At 40.8% G+C, this 21,991-nt stretch overlaps 1 protein-coding gene across 7 annotated transcripts in view; it reads right to left on the minus strand.

Annotated features, from left to right (window-relative positions):
• The window catches only part of MOB2 (MOB kinase activator 2), a 118,105-nt gene that overhangs the window by 29,731 nt on the left and 66,383 nt on the right, over positions 1-21,991 (minus strand). The window contains exons 1-2 of one of the 7 annotated variants that reach the window (XM_075094546.1): positions 2,615-2,845; positions 1,038-1,119 (exon numbers count right to left, since the gene is read on the minus strand). The exons of 5 other annotated variants lie outside the window; for them this stretch is intronic. In XM_075094546.1, coding sequence (XP_074950647.1) covers positions 1,038-1,060 — 23 coding nt within the window. In that variant the 5' untranslated portion in view covers positions 1,061-1,119; positions 2,615-2,845. Of the gene's footprint in view, positions 1-1,037; positions 1,120-2,614; positions 2,846-21,991 lie in introns of those variants that run through there. One more of the 7 variants, XM_075094541.1, reaches the window with a different exon arrangement.

Here is a 21,991-nt window from a genome sequence, read left to right on the forward strand (position 1 = left end):
AAACCTAAAAGTAACTTTCATAAAAATTTAATCAGAAAGGCTGAGAGCACATCTGTTGCTTTTGTTACATTTTTCTCCCTTTCTGGTTCAGTTGTCTTTCCCCAAGCTCTTTTAAACTCTTCTCAGGTTCTCACGGCTGCTGCTTCTTCTTGTGAAGCCTTTTTGCTTCCTCACACTTCGCTCCTTGTTTCCTCCCGTACTGATTTTTCCTTTGGCAGCTGTTATTACTAGTGTGTGACGCAGACACCGTTTGGCACCCAGCAGCTAGGAGGACTTGGACCTATTATCCAATGAAAACAACTTGCATGTTAAAAGCTTAAGAGAATGAATTACGTGACATACAACTGTGGTAAATAATGTACCACAAATTTGCTATGGAGGAAAATCATACTGATTGAGTATCATACTGGAACAACCGAGCTTTATCATTCACAACCAGGAGAGACACAGAAATGGAGGCCATTTTAGAGAGGAGACGGGCACTCTATCCCTTGTCCATTGTGGATTTCTACACTTCATTGGCAGCCTGTGGAAGGCTGGGAGGGAACAGTGATGATGGTTGCCAGTTACGCCTGAGAAAAAAAAGCCAAACATGCAGTAGGCTGTTAATAATGCCAGGCACAAGCCAGATATCCTTTGATCTCATCACCAAGCTACTTGTAGGCCTGATCAACAGAAGAAAAATTACTTCAAAGTTTAGTACTGATTCATCTTTTGTATAGACTACAGAAAACTCAGGAGTGTTTCAGGCAGCCAGGCTTAAAAGTGGTATTTGATACCCTTTGTCCTACACTTACTCTGAAATAGATGGTAAACTATGACAGTAACGTGGAATTGATCTCATTTAACTTCATACGACTACAATGTAAGGGCTAACAAGGGAGCTGGTCACTCTGTATCAGGCTGGCGCTGCACCTTTGCATTAAACCACATCTGTAAGCTCCCTGTTCTTCTCTACCAACAATAAAGTGGACAAAGCTCAACTGTAGATGCTTATGTTCAAAGAAATCCCACCACTGCTGTTGCCAGCAAGCTACCTTTTCTGGCAGCAAGGTCCCATGCGGTTCCTTCTTTCACCATCACTGGGCTCACACTTTCTTAAGCACTAATACCCAGTTTCTGCAATAAGGAAAGCAAATAAAGTTATGCACAATTTCTTCATGTACTCCAGTTGCCGGAGAAAAGATGAGATTATGTTATACTTTTAAAAAGCAGGCACTGAACAGATCATAAAAATATATGTTTCACTCCTAAGTCACAGGATGTTACCTATACTTTAAAATAAACTGCCATAGATGCTGAACAAAAAGGTTTGGCAATTCTTCCCTACAGAGGCACCCATCTATTTACATCTGGGAGTGCTGCCAACAGAACAGCTACCAAAAACTTCAAAAGGTTCACAGCATGAATAGAAAGCCGCTGGCCAAAGGATTTTATGATATGACCAGCTGTGTAACACCATATCAAATTATAAACACACCACCCCCAAAAAATGCAAAGAAGGGGCGTTAAACTTGTTAAAAAGCTGAAAAAGAAACCTGTATTCCTTAAACTAATGTTTTCTACAGGAAAGTATTTTTAACCAGGGGAAAAAGAAAAGAAAAAAAAGTACTGCAATACAGCACTTCTTTAAGAGCAACTCTAAGCAGTTGTTCTCACCAAGCCTACTTTAAGCCAGTGAACTTCTCCAGTTTGAATTGCAGGCAGAGCTCAGCCGCTTTATGATGACAACGCTCTGCTTTAACAAATAGCTCCCCTAAACTCGCTTGGGGAGAGGAGACATGAGTCAACAGAGGAAGAGAGGGATAATGTTTCTGTTGACAAACATTTAACAATTGGCAACAGATAGTAGGAAACAGGGACAAACGAAAGCTTGCCAAATGAAGTTATACTGGAAGAACAAGGCTCCTTTTTGAAGCAGCACTGCCATTCTTCGTAGATCCCAGAAAAATATCAGAACACATTTAACCAAAATAAAAAGCTGCAGTTATTGATGAGCAAGGCTGCTAATCCTAATATTTGTGGTGATATTTTTCCCTGCAAACCGGAATGGGTCAGAACTCCTCCGAATCAAATTACTGCACGTCCTTTGCCAAAGAGTCTGGTTTTGGTCTCAGTAGTCATACACGTCTCAGTGTTCACACAGTCCTTTTGAGCTACACGAGCAATTTTTTCCCCTCATCTTACGACATTTCTGTAGAAAACATGCCAAAGCATATGTAGCATCTTGATCAGACTCCTTTTTCAGGAAAGCCAGAACCTTCACTGTCTGCTTACGTCCTGGAAATTTAGTTCTCGGGCAGCGCAAACAGATTTGGGTTGCAGTATTATGGGCGGACAAATGTTTCTCTCCAAGTAGCTATTGCTATTCCAACTTCCTCCCTCCCAGATTGCTCCACAAGATCCAGAGGGAGCCAACAGCAGCCTCCCGCCTCCAGACATGATAGGGGCTGAGCAGAACAAGGCACCCGGGCCAGATTTTCAACTTATGCTCTAACTCCCTCCTCGCTCCTCTCAGGGCCGTACCCCACCCCGTTCACGCACACCCGCTGGCCCACGGGAGCGCCGCGGGGCAGCCGCGCTGCCCACCCGCCCCCGGCGGACCCGTCCTTACCGCAGCACTTTGCCCACCGCCTGCAGGACCATTTTGCAGCTTAATCCGGCTTTGGGACTCTGAGCGAGGACGGGCCGTTCACCGGGGAGGCTGCAGTGATCCCCAACCATGGTACGGCGGGAGGAGCGCGGCCGGCCGAGATGAGCGGAGCGGGGAAACGCCGGAGCGCCGGTGGGCTCGCCAGGGCCCGGGCTCTCCGCCGCTCTCCCCGGCCAGCAGCCGCCGCCCGCCCCCGCCGAGCGTCCCGTCCCCGCCCCGGTCCCGCCCCGGCCCGGCCCCCGCGGCTCCTCCGTCCGCCCCGGCCCGGCCCTTCCCGGCCAGGCAGCGGGGCCGGGCAGACAGCCCTCTCCCTCCCTCGGCCCTGGGCGCCGGGCAGGGCTTTACGGTACATACTGGGGGGCTGTAGCAGGTGTGCAAGCGGCAGGGCAGGAGGAAGCACCCCGAGAGGCCACCAAAGCAGCGCTGTCCAACGCAAGCACCACCGCCAATGATGAAATCCTCTGTCGTTTCTTTTGGCGACCAAAAAGCACACACGACCAAGTAGATGTGCTGTGGCGGTGATGACAGGGGCAAACACACTGCCTTTGCCGTATGCAGTACAGACCCCATCCGTAACAGGGCCACACTGGACCCCCAGTGAGAAGTGGCAATGACGCCTATCACAAGCGAGGCTTTGCATTGCCCTCTCGGAGCTCTGCCACAAATGCAGGTATGGGCTAGCCCAAGAGCAGAGCTAGATACAAGCTGCCAGAAACAGTTTTACATAGCAAATGTCAGCCCAGCAATGACATCAAGACCGTTATCAGAGGGGTTTAAACAGAAGAAGGGTGAAGAGTAAAACCATAAACAGCAAGAGCCACCTTGCCGTTATAACCAGAGTTAAGACCAGGCACTTGGGTAATGGTCCTCAAAGGATGAGTGATTAAGCAGCATCCCCAAACACAAGGTCCGTTGTGACACACCAGCAATTTTACATGGAGAAACCACTTTGCCATGAGTTTTCCTAACAGGCCCTTAGAAAGGTGCTGTACATCCAGCTCCTTAGCCACGCCACGTAACCACCACTCAACACGCACCTTTTGGACAGGCAGCTGTGTCTGAAGCTTGCTGATGTAGCATTTAGAGCCAAATCATAACAAAAAATGTGATGGGTGTGGCCCAACATGACCTAGAACACAAAGCCCTGAGGACATCATTTATTCTGACACACTAAAACCTGACCTGTGACATCTGGAAGAAAACAGTGGGTTTGCCATTTTAGGCACATCTGCTGCAGTCGGAAGGGACAGTCGTCTAGACAGGTCTCAAAGCACTCCAGTTCATTTACTGAACAGGTATCTTCCTCTGGGAATAGAGGCCAACAGACTTGTTGAATTAAACCTAGCCCAAATCATGCCATTGATGCTGTCACCAACCTGGCATCACTTGGTCAAAGTGGGTAGGAACGTGGCTGCTGTTTGCACAAATCCAAGAATCCGCAGCCACATGATGCAACTTGGAGGAGTAACATGCTACTACTCTCAGTCCCAAAGCATCTACCCCAGGCAGTGGTGTTTGTCAGTTACACACTGTCTTTTAGTCGCACATCCAAGTTAGGCCTCCGCATCCTTGTGAAGCAGGAGGTATTTTTATTCCCCCTCTCCAAGCAATCCACTTAAGAGGGACTTTTAATGGCTTCTCTGATAGCACACAGGAAACCTGCAGCTGAACACAGCTCAGCTTTCCACTCTGCAGCCTGGCACTTCATACAGAAAATTATCCAACCCTTGAAAAACCTGATGCTCGCTTTATCTTCTCCCCAAGTAACAGTGACTTGTCACAGCAACATTAAAAAGCAACAGTCCTGGCAAACGGAGGAAGGACACCTGCCAAGTGGGCAGTTGCCCTCATTTCGTTCACTAGTGAATTCTACACAGAGAGAATTTTGTTTCTTAAAAAAACACCCTAAAAACAGCAAGCCTACAATATAAAGCAGCTTAAGTTTTATTAAAAGTCTGTCTTTCCAAAGTAAATTAAGGGGTCAAACCAAAATAAATACAGCTCTGTGGTGTTACAGTTGTATCAAGCTAGCCTCTCTGTGACTCTGATGGCTAATCATTAGCTCTTCATAGATGGAGCATCAATGATCTCACACAGGTTAGGAAGTGATGCTCTTAAAACTGATAGATCAACTGAAATTAAATTTTTAAACCTCATATCTTTTTACTTTGACCCAGATAAATGACCCAATTCTCTTAGCTTCTGCATCAAACCAGCACTTTCCTTTCCCTTTCCTCAACCATACATCTCTGCAGCATCCTTTCCAGCCTTTCCTCCACCTATCAGTTTTCCTCCATGCAAGCAGTACCCCCTTTATGCATCAGCTGCGTGCTACAGTTTACATGTTGTACCGGATTTTATGCAAGTTGTGGGAAAACTCAGAATCTCAAAGCCAATTTTAAATGCTCCAAAATAACAAAAATGAAACAAGGTTATTATAGGAAGCACAACTTAAGCACATACACTTTGTTTATATGGCATCAACATTAGTAATTTAAAACACATGCGTTATGGATTCTCACACTTTCACAAGATTTAGAGCACGTGTGCAGACACAAATGGGTTTACTTGAGAGCTGCTGCATCCAGAAAGAACAGTATTCCATCTACAACCAATGTATTTATTTCAACATAGCTACTGGTCTGATCTCTACGTACACATATTCTGAATATCTGCACTTCCTCCAGGGTGTATCTTATAGCCATCTGATATCCTGCTTATTTACATCCATCAGTAACTGCTTTTTCACTTGCTTCCTCAACATCCTCTGCATGTAACAACTGTTGGATCCGGCTTTAGCACGTGTGCTTCAGCAGTGGCAAACTGCTTCTAGCATATCCCTTATCCACCGGCCACGCTTGAAAGATCATGGAGTTGTGTATTGAAATCATCACCAAAATTTTAACAGAAGTATCTGTGAATGGACTTACCCACAGCTTTATGACTTACATCAGTCCTACAGACGCATCAGCAGAACAGTACCATCACCAGTGGCTCAGAGTAAGGGCACACAACAGTATGCTGGGAGAAGAGGGGAGCCCCATCTCCCACCACTCACACATGACTATAGGTGCTTATAGTACACTGATGGAAGATTTTCTACATTGATCCCAACTACCAAGCCAAAGAATGGTACTTATAAATTTTATGAATAATGCTTTGTATTTATAATGTTATAAGCAGCAGTTACACAATTACATATTTATTTGCCCCTTTTAGGGTTCCATAAAAATTAAGTGTAAAGCAGCCACCACAGAGATGTATACTAGCACCCAGAGGTTTGGTAAAGAAAGCAAGTTGTATCAACCCAGACAAGCAAACAATGTTGGAGGTGTGGGGGGGAAATAACCACCATTATTTTGGTTAAGGTACAATTCAGCATTTATATGCATAGAAATGAGGCCTTGTAACATCAGATTGTAAAGCTCTGTTTTAAATTAAACTGAAGTTTATTGTGTCCCTGCCTGATACACAACATTTCAATTTTGCTAGCTAATTAGCCCTTTTGTTTAACTGTAGTGTGCCCTGCTACCACCAAGTACCCTTCCCTTTCCAGTTACCTCACAGTGCATCTCCAGGTCTCTGGAACCACTTAAAGTCAGCAGTGAAAACATTTTATCCTTTAGCTTGCCTCTAAGCAGTATTTACAGTGATACTACGTTTGCCCTCCATTTTGTCATCCTCTCACAGCAGCAAAGATAACACAAGCAGCTCTGTACTGTATAGACAGTAAAGGCATGGGTTTTGGCAGAAGACAGATTGAAGTCAAATTGTCTCAATCTCAAAACGCAGTTTGGAGGTGGTCATAGTGCAGGGGGAAATAAAAGGTTTCAGTGGAATATTTTCAGCTCCACTCTTGAGATAACAGAAGGAGAAATTGGTCTTCCTGACCACACAGAGTGTTGCGATACAAGCCTTAGCATCAATGGCCACACACATTACAGAAAGTTTGTGCAGAAAAGATTGAGCTTAAAGGCAGCACATTTGTAAGTGATAAGGCGCCTATATTTGATGCTTTATTGAAAGATCTGGTAATAAGTCAGTGTCTATCCGGCAACCACCATCTTTGACTTCATCAATACCGTGGGGATTTTTTTCTGCAATAGGCAGAGAGAAAATGGTACACAATATTTTCAACTAACATGAGAAATAAACAATCAATTGTAGCAAGAACAGCAAAATACCTCAAAATACCAGTAAAGCTTCACCAGGAACTCCAAAGAGTTCATATTATGGCATTTTGGAAAGGATGAACAAAATGAGATGGACCAAGGGCTCATCAAGTATCACTTTACTAAAAAAGAACAATAAAGAAAAAAGGAAAGTGAATGCTTCTTTATGTACCAAACAAAAGTCATGATCTCAAAGGTACTGTATTTCTGGCATGTGTGTAGGCACACCTGTTGTTCTGAAGTCCCCTGAAATGTCACATTAAGCCAGGTTCATTGAGAAGTGCATACAGATGAGATTTAAGAACATGAATGTGTTGAAGGAAGCAGCAATAGCAGCTGCTCAGCAAGAGATATTCAAGTCTACCAGCATTGAACAAGTACCAGAGAACTAATAAGGAAGGATGGGATGGTCACAGTCAGACTCTATATGGAGAAGTGATGTCAAATAGAGTTCCATTTCAGTCCTCCTGAGTCAGCCCACTTCAAGTGACAGAAGCCCCCTGCAAAACACACTGTCAGGACACTTGTTTCCTGACACACTGTTCCAGGCAAGTTTGTGGCAAGTAGATTCTGAGTCAAATGAACTGCCATGAAGTTGGAAAGGAACATCAGATTCAGACTTCAGTTTGTAGTATCCCTGAAAACTTACCAGTGATATAAAAATAATTTGTTTTTAAAATTTATTATTCTGAATCCCATGCAAGTTCCAACATGACTGCATTCTGCCTAAAGTGCCCTGCTTTCAACTGAAAAGGTTCTTTGCTTTCTGTACTAAGGTGTTGTACACCACTATATAGCACTCTATTTCAGTAATGGATGGAACAGTCCCTATACAGTACCTTTCTTACATAGCTCATTCCAAAATAATAAAACGTCACAATAACACAGCCTCAGGAGGCAGGCTCTTTTCTAGTTTGCAAAACAATATGCTTAGCACTACTATATGAAGGAACAACAAGCTTGAAAATAGTTGCAAATAAACAGCTCAAATCTATAACCCTCATAAAACTGTCTTCCATACAGACAAAGTTTGCTGGGCAAAAGCCTAGCAATAGCTCCAGGTGACACTGAAGCTCAACACCTGCGTGACACTGACAGGAAACATCTCTCTCAGAGGATGAAATCCCTTTTTTTCTTTCAGTGGGGGATGAAGGGAGAAGAAAACACAGACAAGTAAATATGTGTCAGTGAAGCTAATGCCTTTATCATTGTGAGTGCCCAAAAGGATGTCTTTCAACACGTACATTTCACTAATTAAATCAGAATAAGAAGTCTTATTAAGCAGAGTACCTGCTGATAGGCTGCATGGGGTACTCACAGTGTACTGTAAAGATTGACATGCTTAATTTATACCATTGCAGCCACTGTTAAATCCTTCCTAAAGATAACACAAGTGAGAATTTAATCTCGTATTTTACCATTCTTTTTTTTTCTTGCACTAATTTTGAAGTTTAACTAGGCTGCGCTCCAGGGAAGCATTAGTGCAATATGCATTTCATACAGAAAAGCTAAAAATGAAAGACTCCTTTTCCTTCCCTCCCCCAAATACACTGGACCTCAAGCTTCACATAAAGAGGTAAAACTTCTAAAACTTGGCTAAGAAGTTTGCTCTGGGGATTGTTGAACATATTTGGAGGTACTTGCTACATATATAGAGAACTCTCCCTGTAAGGTTTACAACACTACTACTGTTTTCACAGACTGAAGTAAATATGGCACAGAAAACAAAACCCTAATTGCAAATTGGCATGAAACTCTAGACTAAGTAGTCAAAGGTGTAATCAGCACAGGAAAGGAGGGTATCTGTGTCAGCCCTGGTATTGGTCAGGACTATCTACACTTGGGTGGGAAAGGCATAGAAGGAAAAAGGGGAGATGCTGGGAGTGAACTTGCAGAGTTTTCCCAGACAGATGGAGAGCCACTAAAGAAATACAAGTTTCCCTCCTTGGTGCTAAGAATGGCTTCATTTCAGTACTACAAATGTTTTTATCTGGTAACATCATGTTTAGATGACAGCATGAGGGAAAAACAATTCATTAAATAGGCATGAAATTTATTCTAGGAGATTTTTCTCCAGGCATGCATTACAAAGTATAACACACAGAGCTTACATTATGTAAGATTAAACAGGCAAAACTATTCATTGTAATTCCTGGCACTTACAGAATAATTCCTCAGCTACTACTTCTAAAGAGCAGGACGACAAAATCCAGAAGTCATGAAATTAACTTGGTTCACACCCAGACCAGTGCACATTTGCATTCCACATAAAACTCAAAACACACATGCTGCATCCCAGCTGATTTCATTTCTTAATACCTCACAGGCCCAGCACAGATCAGAGCAACAGGAAGCCAACAACAGCTTCTGCCATCCAAACGATGCCATAAAGTACCTAATTTAAAACCTGAAATTAGTGCAAATTTATTAAATAGATCAAAAAATTTCCAGCAGTTGTTCAGCCTTGCAAAGCTGTATAAATACTGTTTGCTTCGCGGCAGCTCGGCCCAGAGGAGGGGCCACTTCACAGCTCTGAAGTAAAACCTGTTTGGTCAGTGTGCATGTAAAGGCACGCACTGGAGATGGACACAGGGCAACAAGAAAGACTCTTAACTAGTTTGTCACAGGGAATCACCTCTGCTGAAGTTACACAGCTGCATTTCAAACAGTCATGGAAGTAAAAGGATGAAGATCTTGACTTTGTGGAATCCTCAAACCTAAAATACTGCTGATTAAGGATTTCGAGCCATTTGGAAGTAGTAACAGTTCTTTTTCAGTATGTTAAATGAGAGATTTGTAAATTTACTGGAAAACACCTTGAAATTTTATAGGACAATTCCTGACAGTTATAGTCACGATGTTACACACAAGAACCCATAACATTCTCACAGTAGCACTGTCGCAACTTTTTGCTATGCTTGCCAGTCTTGGCTGTGTGAGAGCTTGGCTGTGTGTGGGACATACACTTACACAGGCACAGCCACACAAGACTGAATAGCACATGTAACCTGCTTGTAATTTTCCTAAAATTTGTTACAAAAATATAGCCAGTTTTCATGCTTTGAGTTTCTGGTAAAGAAAATCTCTTAAGTGCATTCACTTACCCATTTGACTTGAATCTCATTTTGATGGTATAAAACTTCAAGCATCTTACAAAACCCAACATGAGCACATGATCTTGAAATTAACCCTCTCCCACAAATTCTGGACAGATATGGACAAAAAGTGGCATAATACAATTTAAGGTTAAGACTACCATACACTTCTTTCAGGCACTGCACTAACATATGCTGGGAGCACACTGATCTAGTTCAATAAGGAACTGGTGGATTAGAAAAAGCCCGTATACACTTGTATCATATTCATTGTTTCTAAATAACATTTCTTCAAAAGCAAGTTAAGCTAACCACTGAGTGAAATCATGCTAGTAGGAAAAAAACTCAAAAGAACACTCAAGAGAATAAAATTTTATATAAGATACAACTATTTGAATTATCTCAAACCACCAGAAGTTTCCTTTTTAGAGTCAGAATATTTGAAAGCCATTTTTTAAAAAGCCTCTCCTGGAAGCATAGAAAGGTCACAAGAAGGTCTTCTTGTGACAGAACTGCCTTCCAAATTACGGCTACATTATTGCTTTACAGGATATAAGTATTTTTATTACTGTGACATGCTTGCACTGCTGTAAACCCTGGTTAAGAGGCAATCATGGATTACATCTTGAGAGAAAGACCATAAAATAAATGAAACTTCTGCGAAGCTAAATCTCATCTGATCAAGGAAAAGAAAAGAAACAGTAGAATGCACAATGGAAGAGCCCTGAGTTTAAGCCAATCATGGAGAAGAAAAACACGGATTTAAAAATAACACCATTAAGCACAGATCTGTCTGTGAGCAACACTGCTGTATATAAAGTTTTTGTGATGCTGTCTTGCTTAAAAATCTCTATTTTACCTAGAATTTGTCCTATGGCTAGATTTACACCTTTTCTCCCATAGTCAACTCTTGAATGGATGCTTATTTACTAGGAATCAAAGATTGCCATCTGTCATGCTTTAGTAATGCAATAAGAAAATTAATTAGCCTTGTCTGCTCTCAAGAACAAAAAAGTCGCACTGAAGGTACTGGACAGAAACTGAGGCTACCAAGACTATTCTGCGTGAACGTTGCTAAGTAAGTCTCCACCGCAATTCCAGAGAAAAAAAAGGAAAAAAAGAAATTGATCTACAGTTTGTAAGTCTTGTTTTGCCTAGTTTTCCTGAACTACTTGCTTTCAGGACTTGGTCCATATCAATATGTATTGAGACTAGGATCAATGGGTGATAATGTCATACTATCATAATTCCTACTTAGCTCCTGAGAAATACCATTACCATGAACACAGCAAAGACATATTTTTCAAACGCTTGATGAAAATTGCTTCATGACTAGGAAAAGGCCCCGAAGTTGCAGTGTTACTGCAAGGATGCACAGGCAGGTGAGTGCCAGAGACTTCTCAGAAGTCCAACTCTGCCACTGCTTCCTCTGAGGTGTGAGTGAAATTGATCCCCTCTTTAAAGATAAATACATATCAAATTTTATATATAAAACGATCTCAATTATTTTGGCATTCTCCTAGGCTTCTTATTGGTGAGGTGAAAGCAAATACTAAAATATGTATTCTTCCTCCATCTCAAGCTACTTCTGCACTTTGAAGGTACGTTATATGCATCAAGCAAATGTGCTCCAATACAGTGTATGTGAACCTTTCTCTTTTGACGTTCTGCTCTAAAAGTTATTTGAAACTAGGGAAAATACATTTTGTTCCACTATGCAAATAGCAACTTTCCTGTATAATTATAGTACATTTTGCTGAGAATTGCATCGTGAGTAGGATACTACCAAGAGGACAAACATTTAACCTCTATTCTTAGTTTGTTAGAAAATTTTTCCCATATTACATAAACACATACACACCCACACATGAGCAGCACCATCAATCTTTTTATTGTTTTTACTTTAGTAAAGGAACTGTTATTTTTTACTTCAGTAGCTTTATTTTTGCTAGTGTTATGAAATAGGTATTCACTTTTCTCCCTCAGCTTTCTTCACTATTATTCTTCCCATCTTTACCACAGTTGCCTTAACTTTCTGTAAGACAAGATCATAAAACAGGAGTTAGAAAAAAAAATGGCATGCTAATTCCAAAATACCCTTAAAACTTCACTAGAAGAATTCACTTCTAAATGTACTTTCAACAGAAAAGGGGATTGTTGAGGAGTTTCTCCTGATGTTTTCATAAAATGGATAGGTGCACATCTGACAAAAGAAGAAACAGGATGTATTTCTAGTTTGCACACATTAATCAGAAGCACCAGGAACAAAACATACCAGATTATTTAAAATACCATCGAAACTCTACAAGCTTTTCCACAGGTTGGCCAGAAGCATGAACCATACAAAATTCTTCTGAACAGATGCAGCTTTCTATGATTTTACTTGTGCACATATCTCTGTCAAAGTCAGCCAGCTCAGGGTAACCACACCTGAGCAACAGTCACATTAAAAGACAAAACAAAACAGCTAAGAAGAAATTAAGCACTCAAAAGCTAACCTTGATATATTGATTTGCACTCCGTATGCAAGGATCTGATTATATTTCAGAATTCAGTTTTTCATTTCTTTGGCTGGAGGATGGTAAAAATACAGAATATAGATACTGCTCCCAGTTGCTCTCCTACCTGCTCAGTGCTAAATCTAAAGAATGTAATAATGCTGTTAAGGATCCAGTTCCAGTCTTCCCAATACAACTGGGCTGTTAGATATGCAGATAAAACTGATCAGTTTCAAAAGAATTTGTGTGTGTTCAAGTGCCTTATTAAACTAGAAATTAAAAGATTGGATCTTGACCTCTTCGAGAATCATGATCAATATGATGCAGCATCCTCAGAGGGCCAGGGAGGAGAGGGGATGAGGGCATAGAATTTTAGCTGTACAAAGTAGAAGAAAATCTTAATTTTTTCCCCAATACACGCTCTACATTTATACAATGAACTCATGGCCAACTAAATGCAAATTTCGAAAAGAATCCTTTTATCAAAAATGTACAGTTGTTGCTTTTAAATGAGACAACATTCAAAACACATGACTATTGCTATTTCTGAAAGTAATAAAAATATTTTATTCCAGAAATTAGGCTTTACTTTGTTTGCATATGAAGTGTTCATGCATATTTGGAACCTGACCGCAGCTATACTGCTGGCACTACTGCTTATACACCTGTTGACTTGCAATTCTTGTAGTAAGTATTTCTGCTTGCTTTTCCCTATGACCAAATTTATAAAGAAACTGGTAAAAATCCACCTAACTGAAGTCAATACCCATATCCATCACAATTTAGGTGCATGCCAAAACACAGAATAGACACAGAAATAATACCACTGAGAAGCAAGGCCCTGCTGTCAATTAGCTGAGCAGCAACAGACACCCATTGCCCTGTAATCCCAGGTCCCTCAACAACCCTGCCAACCTCAGCCCATCAAGTCCTTCTGGTCTGCCTAATGGAGCAGGGAAAGTCTAGGGCAGGGGGAGCACTAAACAAAGACTGTTTACTTTCTATACCAAAAGCAAAGGGACAAGAAACTATGCTTCACTGTCTGAGGATTCAGTAAGTCCTTCAGGAAACAAGCCTCCTCAGATAAAACCTTACCTTTTAAAAAGCCAGTTGGAGAAGGAATAAATCGGCATGGATTCAGCTGTTAAGCAACATGCAGGTAACGTACAGGTCCCCTTATCTTTTGCCTCATACTACTATTGTTTTGTTTTCACCAATAACGGTTTGCTGGGGGACAGTAGTTTTAAAAAGACAAAATATGCAATATTTATCACAGCTTAAAATTTACATAAAGACAAGATCTGCCCAGTAGGTGCAATCACCCTTGCACACCCCTTCCTGGGGTTGAGTTCAGCTGTTTTAACCTTGTAGATAAGCTAAATAGTTGCGTCCCCACTACAGTTTTCATAGATTACCTATCCTAATTATTTCACAATGAAAATGTGTGCCTTTTTAATCCGAGAAAATATTCTGCCTACACAAATACAGCATGCTAGCAAAGAGTCGCTGCTACTGTAGACACAGCACTTCCTATGAAACCCGTGCTTTGCGCACACATTTTAGAAGTCACCTCTCACCCATGCCTCTGAGCTGTCCAAGTAAAACAAGCTATACTGGTAAAAAACACATTTTGCCTATAACTACACTTGACTTTCTTCCAGTGCAGGTGTACTCTCAAAAATGTTCTTCATACCCCAACCAAGAGTGCCAGAAGACATTTGGAGCAGAGACAAAACTTACTCGGGTAACACCCAACTTTTCCACCCTGTCATTCACACGTTTCCTCCAGTGACAGGCTAGGCTTGTACACCACAGCACCTACACCTGACACTTCCCTGAAAAGCCTGACTTACTGGGATTGCACAAATCAAAGACACTGCACATGCAGGCGATGATGCAGCTACCTACCTCCTGGTCAGGAGCCCACAGAAGGCAGCAGTCAAGGCAGGGTGACTGCCCCTGTCCAGAGCTCCTTTCCAGGGGCCCTGTGGAAAGCAGGGGCAATTAGATGCAGGCCACAGAACAAGCTACCAGACCCGAGGATGCTCAGGTATGCTATATGCCAGGACACCACAGTAATCAGAGCGGTAGGCTCTGGGGTCAGAACCAGCCTTCAGTTCTTGTCTGCCTTCCATCTAGTTACCCCCACAGTGAACCCAAAGCCTAATTAGCCTAAAGCACAAAACCAGATTCCTTTCTGGAACTTAAGTTGTATACCTTGACTGGAAAGAAAAATCAGTTATCTCACTCAGGGATTTGTTTCAATGGCTGATCACATCCATTGTTAAAACGTACATCCTTTGAATATTTGAAACCTCCTAGCTTTAACATCCATTTATGTTCACAATTATGATTGTTATCCTTTCTCTAGCATAGCTTTCTTCCCTTTTTTTAACTTCATTAGCTAGATATTATATTCACCTCTTGACCTTCTGAGAGCTAAAAAAAAATCTCCTTATGTCTCATTATTAGAAATCTTTTTTTCAGTCTTTAAATACCGCAGGTCTTTCCTGCCTTTCTAATTTAAAAGGGATCCAAGTGCCTACTCAAGACAATGTAAGCACACCTTATCAAAAGATCTGGAGCTGTTCTTAAAATCTTAATAGGTATGAACAAGCACACAGAACTTTACCTGGATCTTCATTCCCTAACAAATTAAAAGACCATTTTTCATTTAATAATGTTGTAAGTTTAAACCATTTAACATTCAGAAATTCAGAGAATATTTGCATCCTAGGAGAACAGAAGGAACACTAGTACTCATTATGTGAGCAAGGAAAGAAAAAAAAAATCTATAAAATCATCATTTTATTTACATTTGCCAGACAGAAAAGCTATAAATATATAGCCCTTGTTTTATAAAATCAGTTTAGTAACAATTAGGCTCATTTAATCCCACACAGGTTGTGCTACCTTTGATTTAAAAACTCAAGGAGAAAAAAACCCACTTGTTTTTCCGGTAATCCATTTTCTTTGCTTTCTCACTCACGACCATGGCAGGGGGAAGCCAAAGCAGGGCCACTGAAAGTTAGGTTGTAAGAAACAAATGGAGAGCACATGACAAAAATGTTACCTCTTTCACATAGAACTATATCCTTATCATTGTGTTGCTTCCACTGTAATCCTTAAACACCCTTGAGCAAAGAGCAGTATTGATTTGAGTCAAATTACCTGACCCAAGGGAGTGTGTAAGAAGAAGCGGGGAAGATGATACTGCCAAAAACCTGAATGAGTATGTCTTATCTGCTAATATGGCCACTAGCATTGAAAGCGGCTCAGTTCCACTTTATTGCCCACTGTCTCCATGCCATCCTCATTCTCCCCCCTTATACTCAGAAAGAGCAAATGCCTCCTCCCATCTTTTACAAGGAACACATTCAGAGAACAGCAATGAAGGACCCCAAAACAAGTTATGCCCCTCAACTCCCTCAATACTGTCCTGTGTTTTGCTTTAACAATGCTACTTTTAACATACATAACTCAAAATATATCCATCCATACCTGAATTCGCCGAAAAACATTACTCACCCTCTCCATAAACACTCCATATACTTCAAGGATTGTTGGGTTGTCTGATGGATGAGGAGTACAAAGCTTAACAGATTGCCATCATGCAAGTCAGAACTTGCAGACATTTCCCAGCTTCAACATGTTACACCTCTACTAAAAGTGAAAGCTGCAGTTTACCCTCTTTGGGGCTGCATTTACTGCCTCATTTGTAATTCCAAATAATCAACTTCCAACAAAACCTGAAAGGCCACGCTCCCTCACCATGCAGCAAAGGAAGCCAGATTGCCCTCCTGTACTGTACACATCTGCTTTTGTACTGCAATTTCTATTAGCAGATTGTTGCTTAAGGAAAACAGACTGGCAACGAGAAACAGATCAGCAGCTTGGTGTTTGTTCTAGTTGTGTAACCTTTCACAAATAGCCTTGCATTTCCATGAAGGCAGCAAGTGTCTGCTACAGAGGAGACACAAATATAAATGTTAGATAATCCAAAAGCCACAACGTTGTTCAAAAATTGGCTGAATGGATACAGAGAAACCAAACCAGATTGACATTCAGATACTCTAAAACTTTTGATTTTTTTTTTCATTTCTAAACACCTATTTACAGTTAACTTATATTTAAATAGCACTTATGCAGTCAACAAATAAAGGTAATCAGTCCCTCTTAACAGTGTTCTTTAGTAGTTTACCAACACTAAATGCCACTAAGATCTTCCGAAACCCTCCAAGGGCATCTCTTGGCAACACAACTAAGCCACTGTCAGCTAGCTTCTTCAGAGAGGATTATTCCCATTCATTCCTCCCTGCCCAAACCAACTAGAAATGGTGCATTTTCATAGCATTTGTTTTCTACTAGTTTAACCCTGTGACACAGCTCACCATGGAGCAATTTCAGAGTCACTGGCTATATAAGGGAAACAAACAGCAGAAAACCAGCTAGGGATATGAAGTCCCTTTCAGGGGAGATTTGCCACTCTAGTGGCTTAGCTGTACTGCTGAACAGCATGCTTATGCTAATAGCTTCACGCAGGCGCTTGCAAAGAACAATGCCCAATGTGTGTAACTACATCGGTTCCCATAAATGAGAATGATAAGACTGTATACACAGAACAATTGCACTTGTTCCATTGTTCCAGGCTGCCAGGATGTGGTGTTAAATACCGGTGTAGGAGGAAGTCAGAAGTGCTCAAGAACACAGGAAAACACTTGGAGAAACAGGGGACTCAGACTTGAGACTGGAGAGGTGCAATCCAAGTGGAGCTGTTCAGTGCACACTCATGTCAGAAAACAGCAAGGACCACAGCTGTAGATCACCAGAAGACAATAATCTCCTCCCAGTCTTGCAGTTTTCTGACCAGCCTTTGAAGGATCACTCTAAGCGATAACAATAAACAAAATCAAGCCTGAGTATTATGTTTGAATCCTGAAGTGAGTATGAAGCTTGAAGTATGTATTTTGGGTAAATAGGGTCCTTAGGAGCATGCTTCATCTCATCCTTAAGAAACACTTTGTCTATAAATAATTTTTTAATCCTCAGAGATTATCTATTTTGAAATTGCATTGCCATATTCCAATATGTACCTACAGGGGAACAGACAAGCTGCAATTATTTTTCAAGAACATGACCACGAAAATATTTAACCTGTATTGCAATATAGTTTGTAACACAGAATCTTCCTCATCATTATCATACTTAACCATGCTACAGAGCAGATTTATTATAAGCTATCCTGCGCACACAGAGGTGGAAATTCTCCTATTGACAGTGTCACGGCAGTGAAGTTGACAACTTATTAATCTATCTAGATTTTCAATATATGTAAAATATCAAAAGCTCAATTTATTCAGTCCACTATATTTCTCTGAAACAGTAAGAAACTCTCTCCCTCCCACCAAATGCTCTTCAGAACCTCTACAGTCGGAGTGCAAGCTGATGGACAGAACAGCAAACTTACATGCAACATAACTCCTTTCCGCACCTTAACAGAGAAAAGGAAACTGATGATTCCACAACAGCTTTCTGAAAAACCCCAAACCCTGCTTTTGGTTCTTGAACCATTTTTAGGAGAGCTGTTACTTATTCAGACCTCTCTAATACACAGTGATGCACTGCTACCTGTCCTGTATCTGAACATTGCAATTCCACTACTTACCATATATTGCATTATTGACTGCAAACTTTTCCCACACAGAGTAAGTGTATGGGGTTTTTCCCCCTTAAAAGGGGAGCACAAAGAGGAGACATGAACTCTAACTTGTTTGAAGTCAGCTCTGTGAAAGTAAAATTTATTTTTGTAATCTGCGCTAGCAGAGTTGACTTTAAAACACAGCAGTCCCAGTCTGTAGTATTTTAAATCAGTGTGCACAAATATGAATAGTGTTCAAAATTTAAGGCGGGAAAAGCCTGGAGCTAATCTTGTACATGTAATGTGAGACAGAACTGGAATAGCCATCAAGATCTAAATAGTCTTGGTCTTTGCAAAACAGCTGCCACATCTACACTGATATTCCTCTAAGTCAAAAGAAAAAGTAAAATCATTCTGTTGGTCTTATCCTGTACATTTTTACCACTGTTACATATTGATTAGCATTGCATTTGGAAAGGGCTATGATTACTTTGTAACTGGCTTAAGCACATATTCCCTTCCTGCCACTGATTCCTCTGTTCCTTGTAAAACTCACTCTTCAAAGCTGAATCATCTGTATTACAAAAACTAAGCCATGAAACTGAAAACAAGGGGTTTGAAGAAATCCTGCAAGGAAAGGGAGAAGATAGTGACAATTTTTCTATGCTTTGAAGATTGGGTCAAATTGACATGAGAAGAGTTGGACACATAGGGTTTTTTTATCCCCTTTTGGCCAGTTTCTCTCTCATAAAAGCTTGAGGGTAAGTCCCCATGAGACAGACTCCAGTAGCCACGTGCCATTTTGCCAAGGGTCGAACTAAGGAACTCACTGTAGCCTTCAGCTCTTTGCATGCTCATGTTTAGGCTGGCAGCTGATGTAGTCACTGCCTGTCTTTTGTTTTTCAGAACAAGGAGAAAACACATTTTTTCCCCTCCCTTGTCTGGGAAACAGGAAATAGATTCTTATAAAGACTCTCCCACATACAGACTGGGCAGGAAAAAGGTGGAGTTTGGCAACATTAAGATTTGTTCTTCAAATGCAGACCAGTAATTATTCTAAGGTAAGTGACAGGGTGGCTGGGCTTAGTAATGTTTACTCACCCTGGTGCTGCTGTTTTCAAATGTATTTATATTTCATGCAGACTTACCCATAAATGTAAAAATCAGTTATTTTTGCCTGAGTTTCCAGGTGGTTAGACCCTTGCACATACTTTATTTACCTTTACATTACATAAAGGTGACAAATGCAAAGAAATACACCTTTTTAAGTAATTGTACAAGTTAGTTCTTAAGCTCCTTATAAAGTGGCTAGACATTTTTATCCCTATTTTATAAATGAGACTATACTGTTTCAAGTGCAGAATATAGCTCCCCAGAGCACACAAAAAGGTCTGCACCTCCACTTCATAAAACATAAGTTAGTAGCAATATTGTCTTTAGCTCTGGGAAAAAAAGTCATTAGGACAGAAAAGAATGTGGGTGTTCTACAAATGTCAGTCACTTGATAACTATAACTTTTATGTCTGGAAGGACAGATCTTGTTGGTCGTATGTATTCCAGGAACTTCTATTAAAACCTAGTAACAGGGAAAAAATTAGTATGAACACAAGGAAGACACTGAAAAAAATTCTGAGACGCTGGTTTGAAACTACTGGAGTATGATCTACCTGAAAAAATCCTAAAGTAACTTACTAAATCCAAAATTTTAGATTGAAAATCTGACTTTTTTTTTTTTCCACTAGCCAGAGTCTGAGTATTTCTATGACCACCTACACCAGGAATCCATATATTCATCCATATACTGTTTTATATAAGTACTGTAGAAGGCCTTTCTAGCCATTGTTTGTGGTGGGGAAAGAAACCCCAACCTTAGGAAAAAAAAAAAAATCAAAAAAGTTGAACCGTGGGAACAGCTGTGGATGATATGGAAGACACTGAAGGAATACAATCATGATTGCCCATCCTCAGTGGGTACCAAGAATATGTATATAGTTTGCCTTATGTTTTTGTATCAGATGTCCCTGCCTACTTTTAAAATGCAAAATTTTGCATGAGATCACTTTGTAACATGCTCCAAATTCATTCTCAGTTTAGAGCTTTTCAAAAGCCTTTCATCACACAGGGGTGGCACAATTTGGTAAAAACATTAACTTATTATCTAATTTAGATCTCAAAATGGTTATCTGGCAGGAAAAATTTGGAACATACTCAGTCAAGCTCCTTCAGAGTTTATGCTACCTATATTAAGAAAAGCTGTCACGTTCATGGAGTGCTATTAATCAGCAGCTCTCAAAATGGTTTAAATCACTTTTCTGCAGCATATGCCTCCAACATGAATTTGCATAATATGCCTGTGTCACATGTTCCTCCATCACAGCATACATACCACAACTTCCAGCTCATTCCAGTACAGTCCATGTACGTACCCTAACACATCCCCTCTGTCAGTTCCCCTCCCTTCCCCACATGCCAAAACCCCCAGCTCTCTACTCATTCCAGGAGTCTCCAAGCATGAAAAGACAACCCTGCTAAGTTTCCAGCTTGCTGGCCAGAAACAACAGGCTCTCCTGCCTTGCTCTTTGACATAACTGCCTACCTTTTCTTCTCTTATCTCCTGATCCTTGGGAAGGACAGTGGCAAGGAGCACACCATGCTGTTGGCTCCCATGCTAGAAAGGGGAACAGTCAGGAATTAGAGGTAGGCAAGCACTGCAAGAAACAAAGTACTCCCAGCATAGCCAGCCTCCTCCAGCATTAGGGCACAGGGTCCTGCATGTAACAGCTCTTACTGCACTGCTCCAATGCTCCCAGCCTCCAGGTCACCTCGAAAAGGCATCAGAATTGGTTTCAGAGTTCAGGGCATTCCCCAAAAGTAATTTCATACCCTGTGGCTTGGAAATGGCTACAGAAAGCTATCAAAAGATAATTCTCTGGTCACAAGAACTTCTCTAAAACAATCAGCCCCTACGCAAATCTGCCCAGTCCCTTCTATGTCAGACAACAGGAGGGAAATCAAAGTGAATGCACAGTACTCTTCCATGAAAGAAGTGTTACAGACTAGAGAAATGATGTTTTGAAAACAGCATTTTTTGTTTCAACCATACTTGAACACAAAAAGAAAGGTCCCTCATGACATGAATGGTCAGTACAACCAATACAAATAAAAGACATGCTCATTTGGCAACATGGTTGATTTTATGTAAGATCTAAATTCCATAGAAAATGCTTGGATAACTCCAGAGACCCGGTATATCACCTGGTGTTGTGCAAGCTAAGATGCAGCACAGAGCTCCAACTGGCCTCCTCTAAAGTGATCTTTCTCTACTTGATTGCATCACACACTAAGTTTGGTATGTTATCCACCTTCACAGAAGGCATCTAACATCCAAACTGCTTAGTATTACAGCACTAAACTGCATAGGAGTCAATCTCTCTCAAAAAGTCATATTCCAACCTCTAATGAACCCAATTATTTCAGTGAAAAGATGGAAATAATCTGCAAAAAATCTGATTCCTTTCAGTTCCTGAATAGCTACCTTAATTCGTGCTCATTGAGGTGAGATTGAACAGTTTTTTAGAGCTAAAAAATTTTTCATAATCTTAAGTGCAGTGAGAATCCTGACCATATTACAAAACACAGCATTTAACCCCATAAAGTTAAACATGTAGCTCCTCTTCAGTGTTCTATGAGGCATTACCCATTACAAAAATCCCCTAACAAGCTCCATGAAATCAGATTATAATTAAGAAATTACCAAATTCCCCTCAGAAAACTGCTATATTACTGTATCAAGAATATACTAGTAATTAAAACTGACCGGGAAAGCAAAGACTTGGAAAAGAATAGGTTCAACACCTTTGAGTAACGTAGATGCATGACTGCCATGAAATAAACCTCCCAAGCCAATAAAACCTAAGACGCACATTAAGTCAGTG

This window comes from Phalacrocorax aristotelis, chromosome 5 (genome assembly GCF_949628215.1).
Source record: "Phalacrocorax aristotelis chromosome 5, bGulAri2.1, whole genome shotgun sequence".
NCBI lineage: Eukaryota > Metazoa > Chordata > Aves > Suliformes > Phalacrocoracidae > Phalacrocorax > Phalacrocorax aristotelis.